The 19,613-nt window shown below is 47.8% G+C and overlaps 6 protein-coding genes across 6 annotated transcripts; 2 read left to right on the top strand and 4 right to left on the bottom strand.

Moving 5' to 3' along the window:
- Positions 1-1,666: 1,666 nt before the first annotated feature.
- Positions 1,667-5,588, bottom strand: K444DRAFT_612318 (uncharacterized protein). Its single transcript, XM_024880104.1, has one exon. It carries the CDS (start codon positions 5,393-5,395, stop codon positions 1,937-1,939), a length of 3,459 nt encoding a protein of 1,152 aa, XP_024737955.1. The 5' UTR covers positions 5,396-5,588; the 3' UTR covers positions 1,667-1,936.
- A 174-nt stretch (positions 5,589-5,762) lies between these two features.
- Positions 5,763-8,153, bottom strand: K444DRAFT_612317 (cytochrome P450). The gene is made up of 8 exons (XM_024880103.1): positions 7,793-8,153; positions 7,589-7,743; positions 7,377-7,541; positions 7,012-7,331; positions 6,754-6,965; positions 6,328-6,386; positions 6,118-6,284; positions 5,763-6,072 (listed from the first exon to the last, which is right to left on the bottom strand). Exons 1-8 carry the CDS (start codon positions 8,013-8,015, stop codon positions 5,919-5,921), a joined length of 1,455 nt encoding a protein of 484 aa, XP_024737954.1. The 5' UTR covers positions 8,016-8,153; the 3' UTR covers positions 5,763-5,918.
- A 334-nt stretch (positions 8,154-8,487) lies between these two features.
- Positions 8,488-9,716, top strand: K444DRAFT_385745 (acyl-CoA N-acyltransferase). Its single transcript, XM_024872383.1, has 4 exons — positions 8,488-8,637; positions 8,695-9,163; positions 9,246-9,475; positions 9,537-9,716. The coding sequence occupies exons 2-4, from the start codon at positions 8,778-8,780 to the stop codon at positions 9,548-9,550; spliced, it is 630 nt and encodes a 209-aa protein (XP_024737953.1). The 5' UTR covers positions 8,488-8,637; positions 8,695-8,777; the 3' UTR covers positions 9,551-9,716.
- A 406-nt stretch (positions 9,717-10,122) lies between these two features.
- Positions 10,123-11,325, top strand: K444DRAFT_474924 (ADP-ribosylation; the record flags this gene model as incomplete). The annotated part of the gene is made up of 1 exon (XM_024872927.1): positions 10,123-11,325. A coding segment is annotated over one exon (1,203 nt), but the record flags the coding sequence as incomplete, so codon positions are not given.
- A 3,284-nt stretch (positions 11,326-14,609) lies between these two features.
- K444DRAFT_385726 (uncharacterized protein) lies at positions 14,610-15,566 on the bottom strand. The gene is made up of 2 exons (XM_024872382.1): positions 14,729-15,566; positions 14,610-14,673 (listed from the first exon to the last, which is right to left on the bottom strand). Exons 1-2 carry the CDS (start codon positions 15,309-15,311, stop codon positions 14,642-14,644), a joined length of 615 nt encoding a protein of 204 aa, XP_024737951.1. The 5' UTR covers positions 15,312-15,566; the 3' UTR covers positions 14,610-14,641.
- A 2,155-nt stretch (positions 15,567-17,721) lies between these two features.
- Positions 17,722-19,041, bottom strand: K444DRAFT_588537 (NAD(P)-binding protein). Its single transcript, XM_024878062.1, has 2 exons — positions 18,929-19,041; positions 17,722-18,867 (listed from the first exon to the last, which is right to left on the bottom strand). The coding sequence occupies exons 1-2, from the start codon at positions 18,994-18,996 to the stop codon at positions 17,814-17,816; spliced, it is 1,122 nt and encodes a 373-aa protein (XP_024737950.1). The 5' UTR covers positions 18,997-19,041; the 3' UTR covers positions 17,722-17,813.
- Positions 19,042-19,613: the final 572 nt, after the last annotated feature.

Here is a 19,613-nt window from a genome sequence, read left to right as displayed (position 1 = left end):
GTTCATTGCAATTAGCTGGTTCACCTCCATTCTTACCGTCTGCCATGTTTTATACGGCAACCTTGCCTTTTCTAGCATGCTTTTCATCTCAGTGAAGGATAGCCTGCGGGTCATCTCTCGTTTTATGGCTTCGGTGATTTGCTGTCGAGTTATTCTAATGTACGAGCTTGCGACCCCTCGAGACTCGTTCAACTTCAATCCTAAATCAAAGGTGGGGATGCAGGGGCAGGCGGGGGAGTTTAGTAACGTCAGTCATAAAGGTTCCGATGCCGCGACGCGCACGGGAACAAAGGAAATCCTCCTAGAAGGAGGACATATAGAATGTACTACAAGTGGTTAGACGCTAAAGGATAGTTGAGAATTGTGGCCAATTCTAATGATAGTTGGGGTCAGTCTCATTAAATCTTCTAATAATTCAAACTATTCAGTCCTGCTTGGTGCTCGTAATCTTAATAGGCAGGCCCGAGGGTTCGCCAGGGGGTGGAGGCTTGTTGCTTGCGCTTGTTGGCTTCATACAATTTGCGTTGGCCAAAAAGACGTCTTGGAACGCGATCAACAATTTAACTTCATAACTAGGATCCACAAAAAAGCGCTTAGTGCATATATTGCGGTCGAAGGAGAGTTACAGGTCGTATTACAAGGAGAGATTCGAGATCCATTTCACTTCGGCGGCTTGAGACTTGGGTGCTTAAATGAAGTATTCTATCTGCACATCTAACAAAGTGCCGTGTATCGGCTGCCAAGTAGGTTCCCAAGAATCCCAAGACTCACAATTAGTAGACATACAGGGAGGACTTTTCTTAATTTATATCGGATTTTCAGATGTTCCCCCTCATTGCTTTTGAGGAATTTGTTAGATAATTTAGATTGCGATGGAGCAGTCTTGCTGCTTCGGTAGCTACAATTTAGTCGGGGCTTTATGGCACACGTAGGTATCTTGGCTTTCCTTTATCACATTTCAATTATCTTTCCCAGTGTATTAAACTGCATGAGTCAACGAGCCAGACGTTACTGAGCGTATGGAACTTTGGAGAAGAACAAAAGGCGAACTCCATGGCTACATACCGACATCTCAAACAGCCGGTCCTGAGCTTTGGCTTGCCTGCACGAGATGCTCTCGGTTTAGCCCCCTGCGCGTCCACCACTTCCGACATTTCGTCCTCGTTACCTCTCTACAATGTAGATGCAGAGGTGACGCTCTTTCGGTCGAGCCGCGATTCGAGCGTGTTCATCTTCCAAGGCTGACGGTCTGGGAAATTTATGTATTCTTGGGACAAGGTATATTTGCTTGGTAGATGCGATCCACCAACCAGCGTTCTCCTGATCAATGAGGTTGCGTAACTGCGTCTGTCACGTGTGAGTTTTCGCGCTTGGGAATACCCTGACTCAATTCGGCGAGTGATGCGATTGAACGAGCTTGAAGAAGAAAAATACAATTTCCGGAAATGGCAAATGCTTTCACACTCAGCTAGAGAGACATTGACACAACCTGAAATGCCTTAAGAATAAGCTGAAATTGGAGTGTTTCAAACTATTGGGATGGAGACCAAAACACACTTACCTCAGCTGATGGAACTTTGGGTATTTCAGAGTAAATCCCATGATCCTGCGTCAGTAATTGCATGCCCGATCAAAAAGAAATCTTCATATTGTGCAGATGACTCTCAGCAAGTAGATTTTTAAGCAGTTTGCCAGGCGTGAGACAATCTCTGCCCGAGTTGCGAAAATAATGTCAGGTTTCCTCCGATGAATTATTGTAAAGCTAGGTGGCGTTGGGGCTTTATCAAGATTAATTGTTCCTGTTTTTGGAAGCCAAGGCTAGGAACACGCGATTGTATTTCCATCTAACGCTTCTACTTTCTTCCAGTGAGTGCTCAAGTCGCAATATGTCAAATGGCGAGACTCAGCCAGAGAGCGTGGGAGGAAACACGTGTATTCAACCTAATACTCCACTTCCCAAAGCTTTCAAGCTCGCCTCATATCTACCGGGACTGTGATCAAGTAGCATGCCTCCACCAAATCTAATCTCCCCAAATCTCTTTTCCACATCCCGTATATACTTCAACACACTCCTCGTTGCAGGCCTCCCAAGACCTCTTTCTTCTTCTCCAACCTTGAGAAATGCATCCCTTTGCAGAACAGGCATTGTCTCAACAATGAAGACTTCGCCGGGAGGAAGAAGCTTCGCCGATAGCATGGACGCGCGCAATGCTTTCAGAGCAGAATAAGCCCACTGATCGTCTTCCTCGTTTTCGATGCCCGGTGGTCGATTGCTGTACCATTTATCCGCGAAAGTGCCTGTGATGCCTGCCCAAACACGATTTCGGACTTCGCCTTTTGCTCCTGAATCATCTGTTTTGAATGCTAGTGCGACAGCCTGTAAATCATGTAAAACTCCTAGTGAGAGATATGGCACAAGGTCTTGGCCATTGATAATTGTTGTGATGAGACCGCGAGTTGCAAGACGGAGTGAAGGGGAGAGAGTGGCAGGAGGTCCATAGGCGTAAACGTGTATCGGTCGGCCTGATGGCAGGGACACTCTTGGGAGTGGAGCTCTTCCTTTTTCCGACTCTGAATTTGTGATCATCAACTGCGGAGGCCTGTGATCTGAAGATGTGTAGAAAGTACTAGAGGTTGGGTCCGAAGATGGCTCGGATATCATGATTGCCAAGAGAGCAGTGACTCCTCCGCCCAGAGAATGGCCGCACATTAACAGTCCATAATCTGGGAATTCCTCCAATGACGCAGCAATGGTGGCCATGACTCTTCCACCCGCACCATCCAGCAACCTCTTTGCAGAAGCATGGATCCCCTTGTGGACTTTGTAGGACTTTCCCCAGTAGGAAAGCTCATCATAATCGCAAGTCATGTCTGTTAGCACATCTTCAAATCCAAGGGTACCGCGGCAAGTCAAGACGACAGCCTTTGATTCGTGGTCTAACGACACGAAATGTACCATTGGAATACCAGTATTTGTGTTTCCGGATGAGTCCGTACCACCCTGTGGGTCGACGAAGGATGAAAGAAGAATCGTATCTGGTGGAAGTTGTGTATGAGTTGAGAAGGAGTGGTGTTCATGGTGATGTTTGGTGTCGATTTCCTTGACAGCTGGAGATTTAGATGTTGCGATGCCCATAATGCGGAGGAAGCTAGCTCCGTATGACGCTGATGCAAAGCGCACAAAACGTGTAATGTTGCGAACTATATGATGCTGAGGGAATAGTCCGTCAACAAATCCCGTATGCGTCAATCTCTCCAAGGTTTCTGAGTCGACAAAGGCGCTACGGCGCGAGGGATTGGAAAGGACGAGGGAAGTTGCAGAGTTGTTGGTTTTCAAAGTGTAGATACTTGGAACATGGCTCTTCGATCGTCGATGGTTCAATACTTGTGAGGTCGGTTGTTGTTGTTTAACGATATTCTTTTCTGATCGAGCTCGCAGCAGGCTACTTTGGGCCTTCAGATGTGTTCGAAATGCAGTTGGTGAGCCCGGCCGAGTGTCAGCGGAGTGTATCGAATATGTATCGGTTTGAGACACAACAGAGTCACGTCGTCGTTCATGTATAGAGTAGTAACTCGCCCGCGAGGGGCTTCGAGGAATATCAGGTTGCATGACACCAAGATCCCTCGAGGAGAAATAATTGGGGTTCCCTTGCTGTGGTGGGCGAGGAGCATCGCGGGCTGGAATAATGCTTGAGATTCCTTGTGGGACAGGGAGATGGGATTTTGTGGATGGATTCGGAACACGCCAGGGGGGTTTCGATGGGCTAGCTTTGCTCGACGATTCAGTAGCAGAGTCTTTGTTCCACAGATTCGAGAGGGTTGTCCCGGATCCCTTTTTGAGAGCATTTCGAAAGGAGGCCCTCTTTTCAGCGTGAGTTGTGGCTGGTCGTTCGGCTTTTGACTTCCTTGTTGGTGGAGGCTTCGTAATCGCGGCTTTCTTGGGAGGCGGATTGTCAGAGCCACTGATGGATGAGGCAGAGCTCATTGGTTTTCTCGAACGCTTTTGATTGGCAACATTCTCCGCGCCCTTCAGCGCGGGCGTTGATGAGCTGAAGGGAGTTTTCTCCTTCCCCAAATCCACTAACTTTGATGCTCTGTGAAGTGTGCTGGACCTCACAGGGGAGTCCTTCTCGGGGAGCTCTAGCGCCTCACTTGTCGTTGGGGACGAGCTAGGAGACACTTCAAATCCAGAAGGCTTCCGTGTATCAAGTAAAGGAGCATCTTTCATCTCCTCGTCGTTCTCGACAGCGTCTTCGGCGTGTTCAATTGCTCCTTTTGCTTCGACAATGGCTCCTCGTAGCCTATTTCGAACGATCCGATACACAACCCGATACCCTGGTATTAGAAGACGTATCTTCTGTTCATTTGTCAAAACTTCCCCACTGAAATCATCGTTCCCAGTATGATGTGCGTTCTCTTCCACGATTTCCACACCGGGTGGAGGCGACAGATCTGGAGGCTGTGTGCCGGTAATCTCAACTGTGATGGTTTTCGTTGTCGTAGTCTCCGTCGTGATAGAAACGGAAGCATCTGCCGGGAGAGATTGCATGATCCGTTGCTTGAGATTGATCTCTGGCATATCGTCCTCGGAATCCTCATGACTTATCGCTTCCCTCTCAATCGTCTGCACGACATGGTCCCCATCGGTAGTCATGAACGACAGCGAGTCTGCTCGGACCAAAGCCTTGTCGTTGTTTGACCCCGCGTCTCCAACAACATCCGCTCGACGTCCATCGTCCAGGACGACCACATCCCACACAACCTCTTCCCATTTCTTCTCCCTGCACTCATCTTCCGTGATCTTCCGGCACCACCGTTGTAATAATGCTAGACCACAAATGCCCAAGAGTAGATCTGCCACTCCCACCTTCTCTCCCTCTTGTCCAGTGGCAGGATTCTGAAACTCCCTTCTAATCAATGTAATTATGCTGGCGATGGCTCGACTCGAATCGGTACTGCCCAGTATACTATCCAACGCCGCCAATAGCTGTTGAGATATATCCGTTGCAGAGTTCAATGCAGCTGCAGAGAAGTGAAAGCCCGTCGAAGCCGCGAAGGAAATGTTCGTGATGGTTGAGTGGAGGGTGGCAATACTTCGTTCCAAGATCCCCTCGGCTTCTGCTCTTCCCAGCTCTCCAGATGCGCGGTTTGACACATCTCGACCTGCCCGGCTTAATATGCCTTCAATTATCGCCCTGCTGAGTTCCAGTCCAGTTAAGGTTGTAACGCGTGCGCCATCGAGGGCAAGCCCACCGATGAATGTGCCGAGTCGTAGGTAGAGGGAGCTCGATCGAGTGACGAGGCTCACCACGCCGGCGATGGGTGCTGGAAGGAGAGTTGAGCTAGGTGCGTGTTGAATTTCGTTCCCTTTCTCGGTAACATCATCCTGGTCCATGGCGGGTTTGAGGATGATTCTGAATGTAGAGGGTTGCTTCTGCGTCGCAGTTTGGTGCGTCCATCAAATTCGTGGTTGTTGCAGGGGAAGACGCCGGAGGAAATGGCGAAAGAAACATAGTTTGCATTGGCAGGGTATGAAGTCTGTTTTGTTGAGATGTCCTGATCGCTGAGCGGTTGTAATTGGACTGTGGTGACTTTGACGTGTCGCGTTTTGCTCATGCGAGGACTTCAATGCAAGGGGCCTCGGCATGTGATAGTGGGATGAGTCAGCATACGTCAGAGGCAAGGGGCTGCCAAAAATGACACCCAGTTCTTGAAAGGTATCCTTGATATTTGGAATATAATTATGAATATTTAATAGTCATCTGACGTCTTACAAGCGTGCTCAATTCCTATAAATTATACCTCCAAGCCTAAAAGATGAACTCGCTTAGCAAAAGGGGTAAAAGTGCCTCTCGTGGCTTTCTTCACGCCGAATACAGTTCCTCAAAAGCCGAACGACATATCAGAGCACGAGGTAATCAGGTCCTGACCTTGACTCGAACCTTGTAGAATCCTTGCTTGAACCAAGGCACAGTATGAACTCTCAATTCATGAGATTGTCCCTGTACCAAGCTCAATTCATACCTCCGTATTAGTGTAGCAAGAATGAGCCGTAGCTCTTTTAAGGCGAACCTAGCCGGATTAGCATCTTCAAGTCTTGAATTCTGAGCCACTTACTGCTGCCCAATACAATTTCTTGACCCAGCCGAGAATGGCAGGAATGCTTTGCGATCTGCCGAAACGCCTTTGTAATCACCGAGCCATCTTTCAGGTATGAAAGTGTCGGGGTCAGGCCATATTCTGGAATCTCGTTGCATTTCATTGATCCATGCGGAGACGATTGTCTATTCATTTAGCTGTGGATTTCGACGGACTGAATCAACTTACATCTTTGGGCACTTCAAAGCCGCAAAGTATTGTGGTTTCTGGGACGAGCCTTACAATGCCTTCTTGAAGTTAGTAGAGATGTTCAACGAAGCATAATAATGTGGGAGTGTATTTTGAGACGCATGAATGAAAACACAGGTGGGAAACCGGTTCGTTGCACATCGAACTTTTCATAATAAGAACTTGTGCACGCTACAAGTGGCCTCGATGAGTTTCAACACGAGTTCTAAACATGAATTCTGAGTATAAGTTCTGAACATGAGACCTTATTATGAAAAATGTGCAACAAACTGAAATTCTTTAGTTGAAGAGTGGGTATACTGAGCAAAGGTGAGAGGAGTAGCACCTGTGGTGCGATGTGCCAAAAACTTTAGAGAAACACAAGATGAAAAAGCACTGGTTCTCGCCAAGAATTACAGAACTTACCAGCAGTGACGATTGGCATGATTCTCATACTCTCGTTAATGACGGAATTCAAGTACGGCAGATCTTGCGTTTTGGCGAATGTTATCGTATCTTCGAGTGATGGAAACGTCGAGTCGATTTCAGATATTAACTCCTTCAGCTTTTCTTGATTGTTGAGTAGCAGGAGGAGTGTGAATGTAGCTGTGAGACTTGTGGTGTCACTTCCTGCGATCCTGGATAATAATTAGCCTCTGGTAGTAGCGGATTTGGCAAACCAACATGAATAGAATCATCTCAGCTCGGATGTGCTTGTCGGTGAAGGATACCGGGTCAGCGTTGTTCGTGTCTATAAAGATCTGGAGAATATCCTTTTTCATGATGCCCTCCTCAATTTCCTTCCGACGCTTGGAAACAATATCCTCGACTAGGCCAGATATCAGAGAACTCGCTAATGGTACGCCAGGCAAGTACTTGATGAACGGGAATTGCGCATCAAGAGCAACCCGCTTCAGATATGAGGTGAAAATGTTCTTTTGGGTGTTGTCATCGGACTCCACCAGGTTGAATGATCCACCAAATGATGCTGCGCTCATGACGTCCTACCTAGTCAATACGATTGCCATGAAAGGGAAATGTAGACTCACGGATGTCAGATTCCCAAGCACTCTATTCATGTCCACGGTCGCACACCCTCCCTCGTCCTTACACCTAGCGTCGAGGACTTTTGTGAACGCTTGGAGACATTCATGCATAAGTGGTTCTAAGCCATTCAAATAAGTAATCGAAAATCCCGGAGACAAGAGACGTCTCTGGTGTCAAGTTAGTTTCTACATCTTCGCTCGGTGGATGTACTCACCTTCTGTTTATATTTCACTTTGTCTGTTTCTGTAATCAAGCTGGTGACATTTGGGTCTTCTCTAGCAGACTCATAGTCACGAGATTTTCGAAAGTCATCATCTATGAGTATCTTTTGAATGGTAGCCTTGTCCCTGAATATGATATCTGCCGGTCCTGCTGAAATGTTAATAGGGTTCCATTGCGTAAAGTTTTATATGCTCACCAACTCGGACGATATCGCCATACTTCTTGAATAACCTTGGTCCGATATTCATCTGATTGCCCTTGACGCATTGTATGATCCATGGCCAAGAGGTAAATTTGCCTATCATAGGTCCTGGAATTTTGGAGAGGGGGCCGGTGAATGCTCCCAGGAGAATGACACAACATCGTCGAAATACCTCTGCTACGAGGGCATAGATCAGCAAAATGCTAATGCTGTACATCCTGAAGGCTTGGATTGATTCGAAGAGGAGAAAGCTTCAATGGTGAAGAAGATGGGAGACGAGCTCTCGGATCGCTGGGATCCGTGCGGGGTTTCATATACGGTGACTGATCCGGGCTTGGCTGCAGCATGCGACTGGCCTCATCACTGCGAAATCCTAAGACAACTCTTCATAAAAACTTCTCTTTGAGAACTTTCACTTGACATCAGTCCGTATCCATGGAGTGCAAAAGCAGAAGGGTGTTGAGAGGAGGGAGGCAGGAACAGGCCAACTACCGGTACGCAGGCGCAGACCTAATGTTTGTTACACCGCCTTGAGTTCTGCTGAGCAAAAGTCGGCTACAGCGCATTGCTACAGGGCATTTCACCACAGCCCCTGCAAAGGCGGTGTGACAAACATTAGGGCCTGCACCAGCGCACAGAAGCTATAAATAGAAGGTTCGGCGCCTCGGCTGCTGCCGAAATGCTCTGCCCTGCATCAATGCCAGGAACCAAAACCTGATCATCATGACACAACAAAGAACAGTAACGAGACATCTTCTCTACTTCAGGACCTCAACCTCGACTGCTGCTTATCCGTTATCCACTCAAGACCAATTGGCTGGCTGATAGAGAGTCTGAAGGTATGCTCCCTCCCGAAGAGCTTCTGCATTCAGCATTTGTTGACGGGAAATCCCCAGCTTCATTGAACCACGACACCTTGTCCCCTTCGAACCCCAACACTCCAGACCTTGACGAATATACTCTCCAGACCACCGCAGGCATGCCTGAAATCATGGAACCCGCGAATGGTGTGCCCACGGAAGAAATCAACAACCTCAAGATCACCCCCTCCATCACAATGACCGCCGCAGACGACTCGCCATCAGAGCCAGAAGCAGGCATGTTCACCGACGAACTCATCTCTCATACCATCGCTGCCACCCTCCCACCTACATATGTCCTCCGCCCCTTGCGAAAATCAGACTATGCGATCGGCTTTCTCGATGTTTTGCGAGTCCTGACAACCGTGGGCGATATCACGGAGGAGGAGTGGAATGAGCGATACGACTGGATGAACAACCAGGGCAAGGGAGGATACTACATTATGGTCATCGAAGATCAGGGCAAGATTGTTGGAACTGGCGCGTTGCTTGTCGAGCGGAAATTGTACGTTTTGCAACGGCCACTACGTTGATCCCTTATTCCCTTGTTCCCTCCTAGAGCATCTGCTAACCTTTCTTCCCCGCAGTATCCATCACCTAGGCCTCGTCGGTCACATTGAGGATATTGCAGTCGCGAAAGACCAGCAAGGAAAGAAGCTCGGCCTCAAGCTGATCCAAGCTCTCGACTTAGTGGCGGAGAAGGTAGGATGTTACAAGTGCATCCTCGACTGCAGCGAAGCGAACGAAGGATTCTACGTCAAGTGTGGATATAAGAGGGCGGGATTAGAGATGGCACATTATTATGATGGCAGTACGAGTAAGGACATGCAAAGCAAGGCCTCGTAGGACGAGGAATGGTCGGAGTTGACTGTATATAGGGAGTCATTTGTAGGAGTACCGGTCAGAACTCAAGGCTTCTGGACCACGAATCGGGAATAGAGAACGGCCTTTGAGTGCGGAGGTCTCTTTGATGTTGATTCCACCCTGCCGTACGGTAGGGAAATGAAGCTACTATTCGCACCCAAAACCCAGGGGCATGTGCGACGGTCGCCGAATGATTCACGAGGGCGCAGGTGATGCCATGTCTCGCCGGTCTATTTATACCTGCCATGTTTACAGATCAACCTCGTTCTCTCCAGGCAACATTTGAGCCAAGATTCATCAATATCGTGTCTAGTCAACACGAGTTCCATCTCAGTTCACATCGAGCATTTATGCTCCGCCATGGCTTACTCTTTAGGATCCGATGCCGATGACGAAGATTGCGACTCGATTTTCAAAAGGGTGCGTTTTGTTGACGAGCGCTCCAAAGAGGCAGAATTCTTCAATCTTCTTCTTGAATCTCACATGTCAGACAAGGTGATCCGTTGGGACTGCTATGAGCATATTGGTTGGGTCTTCGAGCTGGAAGATGTGGTGCTGGATGTGGAGAACGGGTCCAGCGATACAGTCATAGTGCGAGTCACCTCAGGATCCATGCCGCGAGTTTACATCGACCCTTTACGCCAGGAATCGCGACGATTGGTATCGGCTGCGCTGGCTGGTCGGGGTGGTGTTCTGGACTTCGCTGTCACGCTCCTACAGCTAGTTGAAACAGCTGTCATCCATGTTCACGAATGGAAAACCCGAGGGAAGACGGAGGGGCACTCAAAGGGTTGGGATATTAGCAACGCTTCCGAACAGGACATTTTCGATAATCCGCTCGGTCTTGACCTCGACACCGTCGACGATTCTGCCTTCCACTTACTTGGCAAGACTGTAAAGCAACTTTGCGAATCTTTCGAGGATGATGAGTTCCGAGTCCTTCATGTCGAAAATGTCCTGAGGAATGATCTTTTGAAAGGGTTTAGAAAGAAACAAGGCCGGATGCTAAAGCAGTTGATGCAGTGCCCCTACTGCCCCTACAAGCAGATGCGTGAATGTGTCGCGCATGAAACCATTCCGTACGGCTCATCAATGGACAATCGTGATGACCTCGCTCGAGACCTATGCCGACCTCGACCTACCTTCCATGGCACAAATCGCTGGGATGTCTCCTCTATTGTCCGATGGGGGTTTGTCCTTCCTGGTCAAAAAGCGGGAAATCGCACTGTTGGCATCGCATTCGGAAGTTCGTTTGGAAGGGGTATTTACACCTCGCCCGACGCTGAATATGCATTGATGTATTCAGAATGGTCCGAGGAGTGCAACGCATGGGGGAAGATAAGACCAGCATACTTGCCTGGCATCCGTTTGATCATCTGTGCAGTCTTGATGGGCCGACCGCTCCAAGTCACACGCGAGGCGACTCGGCGGACTATGGAGATTGCAGACCAAACAGCAAATTCTCACGTCTCGCCAAACAAGTACGAATACGTTGTCTTCGACCCCGCTCAGATTATCCCCTGCTACGTCGTCCATCTTGACTTTGGTCTTGAGGCCGCTCGCGAATGGTTGAAGTGGGCTCCTGCAAACAAAGACACTTACAGAAAAAGAAAACGCCGCCGAAAGGAGTCTCTCTTGAAGCGGGATATGTTACCCGGAGAAGTAGAAGCGTTGAAGCAAGCCAAAAAGGCAGCCGCCTCAAAGTGGTTCCCATATGGTTACGGCCCTGCAACCGGAACCTCTTTTGTCATTGAAGAGATTGGTGCAGTATCAGACGATGAAGAGAGTTATGGCGAGTATCAAGGACAGAGACAGGAGGTTTGTGATGAGTTGAGGGAGTGGGAGATTGAGAAGGCCAAGGCTGGGAGTTGGTTTGACGAGTATCAGAAGTCAAGAGGGGAGGAGAAGAGGATTAGGACGGCAGGGAGTGATGACAATGACGACGATTGAACCGGCACCTTGCCAGCCTTGCCAAAAGAGCGTTCGATTAGTTTTGGATGTGTTGGATTTTTGAAAATGGAGGCGTTGACCATGATGTTGAGTTACCTCGGATCCGTAAACTACGTCTTCGTCTCATCTTTGGGAATCCCTATTCGAGCTAAAACCTTTCTTCGCTTTCACTTGGCTTGTCCGATTGTATGTTTGCTTTCCATTTTTTTGGAATCCCAGTGCGTGAAAAGCTTTATTCCTCGCTTGGTCCTCTCGGGGGAACTCCTTGTATTACAACCATATCCAGACACCTGAATTCTAACACCACTGGAATAGATGAAACAAAGAGATGTGAGCTTCGTTAGTCCTTTATTATTCAACAAGAGGTTGGTCAAGCTAATTCCAATTGTTTGGATAGGTATGAATAGCTCTAGGGCATTCGAGGGGGAAAGAGTCACACCGTCCCTGCTTGACAATGGCTTTGTGTATCATCAAAGGATGAATAGGCACTGTAACCAACGAAAGGGACATAGATCAAGTATGAAAATAAGGTATTATCTCCTTGTATAGAAGGACAATTCCATTCTCTTTTCTCTTCTCGGCTTTATCCTAAATAAATTCCATTACTGGAACCGCAATGAGACCAAGTTCATCCAACTCCTCGACGCACGCGCTGAGCATAGATGCAGCTCAACGAAAGTCCGTGCCAATATCCGGTACGACCCTCTTAGATCTTACATTCGCCCTTTGGTTCTCCAGATTCATCGGCTCTCATCAATTCCTCCAGGGGAATCTGGTCACCATTGTTATTACCTCGCTTCTGGCTAAATCCTGCCTTTCAGCACCCAACCTCCACGGCACTCCTTCTCCGTGCTACACTGGCATCTTCTCTGCTCGTGATTATTCCTTCCTTATATTCGCATGCCTCTTATCTCCGCAGAGGCTTCGAAAAAAAGAAAGAAAAGAAAGAAAAATTACATGGGCTGCCCACCGATCTTTTAGGTCTGCCATGCAATTTATCTTCGGTCTTAACTCATCTTGGTTTCAACCAGACCTTTCGCATAAGGCTCAATTGTGTGGAAAGTCGCACTTGGGCCACTGAAAGAAGGCGAGCAGAGGAAAGGAATTTTGCCAACCCGATGCCTATTAGGAGGTCTCGTATGAAAGGTTCTTGTGCTTGGCTCTCATAAAAGTGGAGGGATTTCACATTCAAGTGCAGCTGGGCCATGCGGCCCGCCAAATGGAGAAGGGTGACGATATGCAAACGAAACAGATTCTACAAGACCGCATCGCCGTCTTTCACAGAACCCTATATTGGGCTAAAGTTGGGGCTACACAAGGCAATGACTAACCAGTACGGAGGTTATTATTTCTTGGGGGCTGGGGGAAAGCTTGCCGAGCCTGGCTCAACAACACAGTTTCCTGTAATACATAGCTTCATTGACACGGAAGATACGCGCAGAAAGATGCCGAAGCTAGATGTTGCATTCATAATGTCGAGAAGACACTTCCAGAGAGTTGGAAATGCCCGAAAGCATTTTTAAAGGAGATGCAGAAACGGCATCCAAATCGATGGGTTGGAAGGGGTGATGTACAGGTTCAGGCACAAGAATTGTTCACAATGATGCAATTGATCCTGGAAGATAAAGCTATGAAGCGACTTAATCATGCTGCTTTTGCTGCGGGCCAGTAAACTTGTCGTCTCAAATAGATCGAATTTGAAAGCTCATTCATCTAACACTCTTAACCACAACTACGTTCCAACTGGTAATCCTGCCTGAATCCTGAGTAACTACAAAGTGACACATTCGGGTTCGCGATGAAGTTGAGAATCCTTTAAAATCCTGTGATACGTTACTGTATTGAAGAGCTGGATACGCGAGCCTTCTAGGTTGATCTTGAGGAGATAAAGAATCAGATTCGGCGAGCGGGTTTCATTTCGGCGACAAAGATGTGCCTCTCTGCAGACTGCGGCAGCATTTGGCCTCTCTTGTTCCTTGAAGATGATTCGAGATTGCGAAAGGAGTCCACGCTGTATACGTCCTGAGCATACCTCAGTTATCTGCCTCCGTGGCTAAAAATACATTTCACATTGAATCATTGTCACCAAAGCACAAAATGTAACCATGGGTACTCCGAGGAAACACAGCGCCGGGCCCAAAACCGCGACTGCCATTCCCTGATAGTTCATCGTCTCCTAGTTTTCTCGCCAGAATCCGTATAACTATAATAGATGTTAATTACTATCTGAAACCAATTTTGCTGCCATTGCTAATGCGGGACTTTTATTTTCATTTTTATTACGTTGGTCTACTGGCCCATTTTCAGAGGTGGGAGCTTTTTCAAATACCCTTTTTCGACAGGAGCTCTCTTGCGCTATTGCTTAGAGTATATTTCCTTAAAATCCTTATTCTTCCTCACGTTACTTCAACTTACCTCTTTCAAACAGGCCAGATACATCTATTTACAAGACCTCCTGCTAGAGTTTCTACACTATTTCGACTGCTTTTGGATTACATTCGAGAAGATAAGGAGGTATATTGCAAAGAAGAAGATAATTTGGAGGGGGAAACATTGGAGGATTATTGAGAAGCCATCTCCCTCTCCCAGCAACTGGGTAGAGCAAGAGCTTTGGACATACGCCACACGAGCCCAATTCAATGCCTCGAGCGACCGAACCTTCTACGAGGCAAAAATGGGGTGGGACGAGGATTGGCGAAGATTAAAGCAACCAGGCTATGCAAGAACCAAAGACGCACTTCAGGATTAGCAACAGGAGTTTGCAAAAATGGAGAGGCTGGGGTACTGGACGTAAAGATCGAATTGCGGAAAAGCGCAGAGGGATTTGATATCCTGACAAATCAAGAACGTCGCAATACAATTAATCAAGGAGAGAAGCAGAGGAAGACAAGGCTCGATTCAAAGCGGAGTTGGAAATTGAGAAGAGGAGACTGAGGAAGGAAGAGGGGCAGCCACTTCCAGTAGAGGAAGATCGTAAGGATACGGTGAAGCTGAGGATGAGAAATAAGTTTTCTTGCCCCCCTTTGGCCCATCAAGGCCGAAACTGACAATTATTAATCAGAAGCTAGTATTAGATATTTTAATGGAGTATGATATTTTCCTTTAATTACAGGTCAATAAAGAAGGAGAAACAAACTGCTTAAATGAAATGTATCCGTGAGATAATGTGTTAATGAGTAACCCTATAGTAGTATGTAGGGTCTAGTAGGAATCCTGTTAACGTTCCAAAATCCAACGACTGGATTGAACGGACTACCCTTATCAAAACCAACACGATCCACCTTTATGCAAACTCCAAATCCATCATCCGAACCATCAGTCACACTCACGGGCCAGGAGAGTAGTCGTTGCTCATCCATGAGGGCCATGGGCGGAATTCTAGGTGCAGTGCTTTGTGTGAATGGAGTGAAGAGATACTTCGAGTGGTAATCGTTAAAGAAGGCGTATTGTGGTCCAGATGTAGATTGTGCCATGTCGTCGGAATCGCTCAGATGCGTGTCATTGAATTTCCAGAGATTGATTGCATCGCCTGCAATTATATTCTGTACCATCCAATAATAAGGGGTGAAGACAACTTGCGTTGACTCGGGTCCGAGGAGCAAGAGGTTCTTGAATTTTTCCAATGATATATCATGGATGCTAAGCAGTAATTTGTCATCATCTCTAGGATCTAGGGAACTCGGTGAGGTGTCTCGTTCCGCGATGCCTAATATGTGCTCCGCAGTTTTGTTGAACATTAAGAGTGAAATCCACAAGGCCTCGGCAACAGTACTCAGTTGTCGATTTCGAAGTTCCCGAATGAGATCCCAAAAACAGTCTAATTGGTTGGCGGTAGTCATCCCCCATTTTTCATCCAGGCTGGAACTGTTTTTGGTGTCGGCTGGGTTGTTCGATAATCTTTTCTTGAATATTTCGGCAAAATCAGAAAAATCAAGGGTCTCATAGCGGTGCCACAACCACCCATATATATGGAGCCTAGGGTTTGAGTCAAGAAATTCAAGGGCGTAACGCTTATTGTCCTTACGTATGCGTGGCCGTTCTGTGAAGCCTTCCGCCAGGCGGGGAGCCCATGAGAATGTTGGTGGGCCAATCTCTATATCAACAGTCCGGTGAAGAACATCCTGCCCGTGGCCAATCTGGAGCGTGATATGATCCCATGAGAACTGCTCAACACCAAGGTCCTCGTATTGTATTCCGTCTGGCAGCCTCGCCAACGACAGGTCTCCATTCAATAGTGCCAAGCAGAACACAGATACAGCGAGATCGTATCCCAGTTCCTTAAGCTTCTGAGCGTCCAAACGGACCTCGTAATTGCAGAGATTAGCAATTATCGCAAGACGATTAGCAATTTAATAGTTATGCTTTGTCGAAAGAAACTCAACGGCTTCGGCTGCGGAACAATGATATCGTCCTTGATGTTTGCGTGCCACGCGGCTCCCCCGGCTTTTGCTCAGAAAGCTCTGGAAGTATATCTGCCACTGTTGGTCTGGCTCTATACTCGCTTTGAATTTCTCAATGGAGGGTGGTCTTCGGAAATCCCTGTTATGCCTGGAAGATCTCCGCCTATCATCGAACCAGTCATCTTCACCATATCGTGCTGCCGCTCGTTCATAATACCATACTGCTTTTTCAATGGTGTCTTGAAAAGCGCCAGCTAACTTAGCACACGCGACCCGGAACTCACACAGGGGCAGTTGAATTTCTCTGTCGAGACTGCCCATAGAGTCCGGACGTATCAAAGTGGAATGGCACCTCAAGAGCAGAATTGTGGCACTCGCGGCTGTATTTTCCTGAACTATCCAGGCTCGGCCGAAATAATCGTCCTCAGTGATCATTTTAATAACCTCGGCCATTGCGGTAAGCTCCTTGCGGTCAAGATACTCTATCCATTTGCGCCACTCTTCCTCGTTTAGAGTTGGGTGAAGACTGACGTCCATAGCCTTCGCTAAGGCGCCTATTTGCTCCTGAGAAGTGATCTCGCATTGGAGTACTGCCAAGCATAGAGACGCGTTCTCGTAAACAAGGTCCATGGCCTGGACACCTATCGTTTTATCTGCCATATCATCTTGCATGATACACTTCTGGTCGATCCAAACTAGCTGATAGCCATGATGCAGGGAGAACTTGGTTGCACGATCGATGACGGTGGATAGGTGGCCTGCGGCCATCTGGGCTTCAGAGTCTTGTGCCCCTTCCACTGCTGCCGAATCGGCATTGCTAACCCACCATCGGTACGAAACCGCAATATAGTGATGACAGTTGGGTGTCTCCTGTACCAGGCGGAATTCTTTGGAGTCCAGAAGGAAAGGAGATGCTGCACTAGCGCACGAACAACATGCTGGCAGAATCTCTTTGCCACGCTCGGCACTCTCCTCCCAGGCGTAGCAAGTACAAGTACACATCTGCTTGGTAGGTTTTGGATTCATAGTGTTATCAAGCCTCACAGTGGGTGTCGGTCCAGTGAGAAAACGCAGATTCGATGCCCAATCAGTGATGTTGTCTCGCTTGATCCTATACTTTTGTATCTGCTCTAATTGCTTTTTGAGACCAGTTGCAGTGCGCTAAAACTTCTCATGCATGCCGATAGTCTCGATTGGTGGACGCCAGGATGTCTTGGTTTCCCAGCGCCATGGAAAGAGATCTTGACTCGTTTTCTCGTCTTCCTTGGACGCAAAGCAGAGCAGTGGGATCTTGGTGTCGTCTTTCATTTGAGAACTAAAGTAGAGGTTAGCGGAGGGAAGAAATCTACTAAAATGTGCACACTTAGGCTCTCGCGCTTCTGGCGCCCAATTCCGCTCCCACTCCTCCGGAGCTGCTCGTTGCAGGTCCATTTGTGCTTCAGTTTGGAGGCCATTGCTCGAGCTTTCTGGAGATAAGGCGGATACGTCTCTTGAACTATCCATATCTATGACATGAGGCTAAAGGGAAGCATGAAGAGAATAGAGAAAACGAGTGATGCCTAAGAAGCGACTGGTGGCCCAATGGATTTCAGGCTAAATTACCAATCACGTGCTTATACTCGTCACATACCTTATAATTCTAGTATAGTATTGATGTATATTAATACCGGAAATTAGGTATTAAAGCCAAGCCCGCAAATATAACATAACACGATTTCTAATTCCGATATATAAGTGCACTAGATTTTTTGGCTAGTCAGGTTATCCAAACTGAATATTGATCTATCATGATTAATTAGCTATTGCTTGAAATCTATTTACCATGACTGACGAGAAGCCTATACAATATAGGTTCCACAGCACAGTCTACTTTCATCAACCTTTCTCGGCCGTCGCACGACATATTATCATCTCACCAACACTGCCAACCCACTCGAAACATCAAGAAGCCATTTTCCGCCTCAAAACCAACCTATCCTCATCAGCGCCTTCTAACGCCTTCTCAACGGCTCTCCTGATCCCTTCTTCCACGGGAACAAGCGGCTCATACCCCAACCACTCCCTCGCTTTCTCAATCGAGAAGTGCGTACCCCTCCCCAACCTTGCCATTCCCTCACTGGTAAACCTCTGCCTCCGCCTCCCCAGCGTGACCGTCCAACTAACCCAATCATTAACACTCGCTGTCGCAAGCGCAAGGTGCATCGGGACAACGCGGGTCCACTCCGGCTCTGTGCGGTCGCCCGCCGCGTACCAGACCTTGCGGGCGAAGTCGTACCAGGGCATGGGGCAGCCGTCGGTGATGAAGAAGGTCTCGCCGTCGACGCGGATGGAAAAGCCCTCGTCGAGGCTGAGGAGGAGGACTTTGGCGGCGAGGAGGTGCGCGTGCACTGCATTGTCGATGTAGACGTGCTCGAAGAGTTTCTTATTGGGCCCAATTTGGAGGGTGGATTTCCCTTGGTTCATCATCTCAAGGAGGGAGGGGATGACTTGGAGATCGCCGCCGCCGTAAATGGGAGGCAGACGGAGACAGAGGGTTCGGAGGCTCCAGGAGTTCGCGTTGATGACAGCTTGTTCGGCGAGGGCTTTGGACTTTTGGTACGGTGTTGCGTTTGACTTTTTTGTGTGAAGTTTTGCTGTCTCTTCTGTGAGGAGGTGGTTGCTTAGATCTATTTCGATGGCTTCGTCGCAGCTGGTGTATACCAGAGCATGCACGAATGGAGATTCCGCAGCACATTTCAGCAGGACTTCAGTGCCCACTATATTTGTATGGTTCTGGGACTTCTTGTTTGCATTCGGACTTGGAGATGCAGCGTGGAAGATAACTCGAGGCCGGATTCTATCCAGCAGTGATCGGACATCGTTTTCTTTTGTGATGTCTCCGGCGTAGTAAAGTGCTCCTGCATGTCGATTGTTCTGTATAGTGCGGCTTATAATCGACACCGACGAATAGCTGGGAGAATGAAGAAGAGCTAGGACAAGATGTGATCCAAGAAATCTACCTCGCGGAAGGATCAGCCTTGGTGTCCGCTCCACATTTAGATGGGATTCTGATATACCCGCAACCCCCAACTACAAGCACGGGAGCGTCACCTTTGACCAGGTCGTCTGTCTCTAGTGTTTCCATCTTCGCGACTCAATATAGTGGTTAGAAAAGACCTGCCATTCTCGGAGTTCTCATCGCGCAACGTGGATCTTGAATGGAAGAGAAGAACGTTGTCAATGAGAGGTAATTTACAAGATGACTGCGGCCGACATGCATTGCAGCGCATGTACCGCAGTTCTACCATCTTTACCACTCGGCTGGTGATGCAAGGCGTACCTTGCTCGAATAACATTACCGTTGAAGTTTATTTCCCTCGACCCGACCAACCAAAAGCCTAAGAATGATCTTCGGCAGCCGCAGTCAGGGCTAAAGTAGTTCAGCACTGTAATATTATGGGACCGAGAGCCGATCCAGCCCTACGATAGATAACGCTTTCTTCGGGCCAAAAGCTTGATATACCCTGCTGTTTTGTTAGTAGATCTGACATGCCCTCTCCACTGGCCCGTATTCAGCTGGCCAATCAATATTAATCCAATGCGAGGTACCCGTAATAGGTATTCACATCACTACAAATCGCGATATCCGTCATTCTATCGCAATGAACAGATAACTTCTTATAAGGAATTGAGAAAGTTCGAGGGTAATATATGCGATTGTTGAATTAAGCCTTAGAATTAACGGAGATAAAGCGCTGAATT

Source organism: Hyaloscypha bicolor, assembly GCF_002865645.1.
Source record: "Hyaloscypha bicolor E unplaced genomic scaffold K444scaffold_57, whole genome shotgun sequence".
In the NCBI taxonomy this organism is placed as follows: Eukaryota; Fungi; Ascomycota; class Leotiomycetes; order Helotiales; family Hyaloscyphaceae; genus Hyaloscypha; species Hyaloscypha bicolor.
The sequence above is the reverse complement of the archived record's forward strand: the minus strand, read 5'-3'. Positions and strand labels throughout refer to the sequence as shown.

Bases quoted from the DNA above. Each gene is read 5' to 3' on its own strand.
- K444DRAFT_612317 (XM_024880103.1), bottom strand. From the start codon at position 8,015: ATGTACAGCATTAGCATTTTGCTGATCTATGCCCTCGTAGCAGAGGTA. The intron at 7,332-7,376 runs GTGAGTCTACAT...TTGACTAGGTAG, and splicing joins TGCTTGGGAATCTGACATCC to GACGTCATGAGCGCAGCATC. The intron at 6,285-6,327 runs GTAAGTTGATTC...CTAAATGAATAG, and splicing joins GCTTTGAAGTGCCCAAAGAT to ACAATCGTCTCCGCATGGAT.
- K444DRAFT_385726 (XM_024872382.1), bottom strand. From the start codon at position 15,311: ATGACTACCGCCAACCAATTAGACTGTTTTTGGGATCTCATTCGGGAA. The intron at 14,674-14,728 runs GTAGTCCGTTCA...GATTCCTACTAG, and splicing joins TCGTGTTGGTTTTGATAAGG to ACCCTACATACTACTATAGG.
- K444DRAFT_588537 (XM_024878062.1), bottom strand. From the start codon at position 18,996: ATGGAAACACTAGAGACAGACGACCTGGTCAAAGGTGACGCTCCCGTG. The intron at 18,868-18,928 runs GTATATCAGAAT...TCCGCGAGGTAG, and splicing joins CTTGTAGTTGGGGGTTGCGG to ATTTCTTGGATCACATCTTG.
- K444DRAFT_385745 (XM_024872383.1), top strand. From the start codon at position 8,778: ATGCCTGAAATCATGGAACCCGCGAATGGTGTGCCCACGGAAGAAATC. The intron at 9,164-9,245 runs GTACGTTTTGCA...TCTTCCCCGCAG, and splicing joins TTGCTTGTCGAGCGGAAATT to TATCCATCACCTAGGCCTCG.
- K444DRAFT_612318 (XM_024880104.1), bottom strand. From the start codon at position 5,395: ATGGACCAGGATGATGTTACCGAGAAAGGGAACGAAATTCAACACGCA.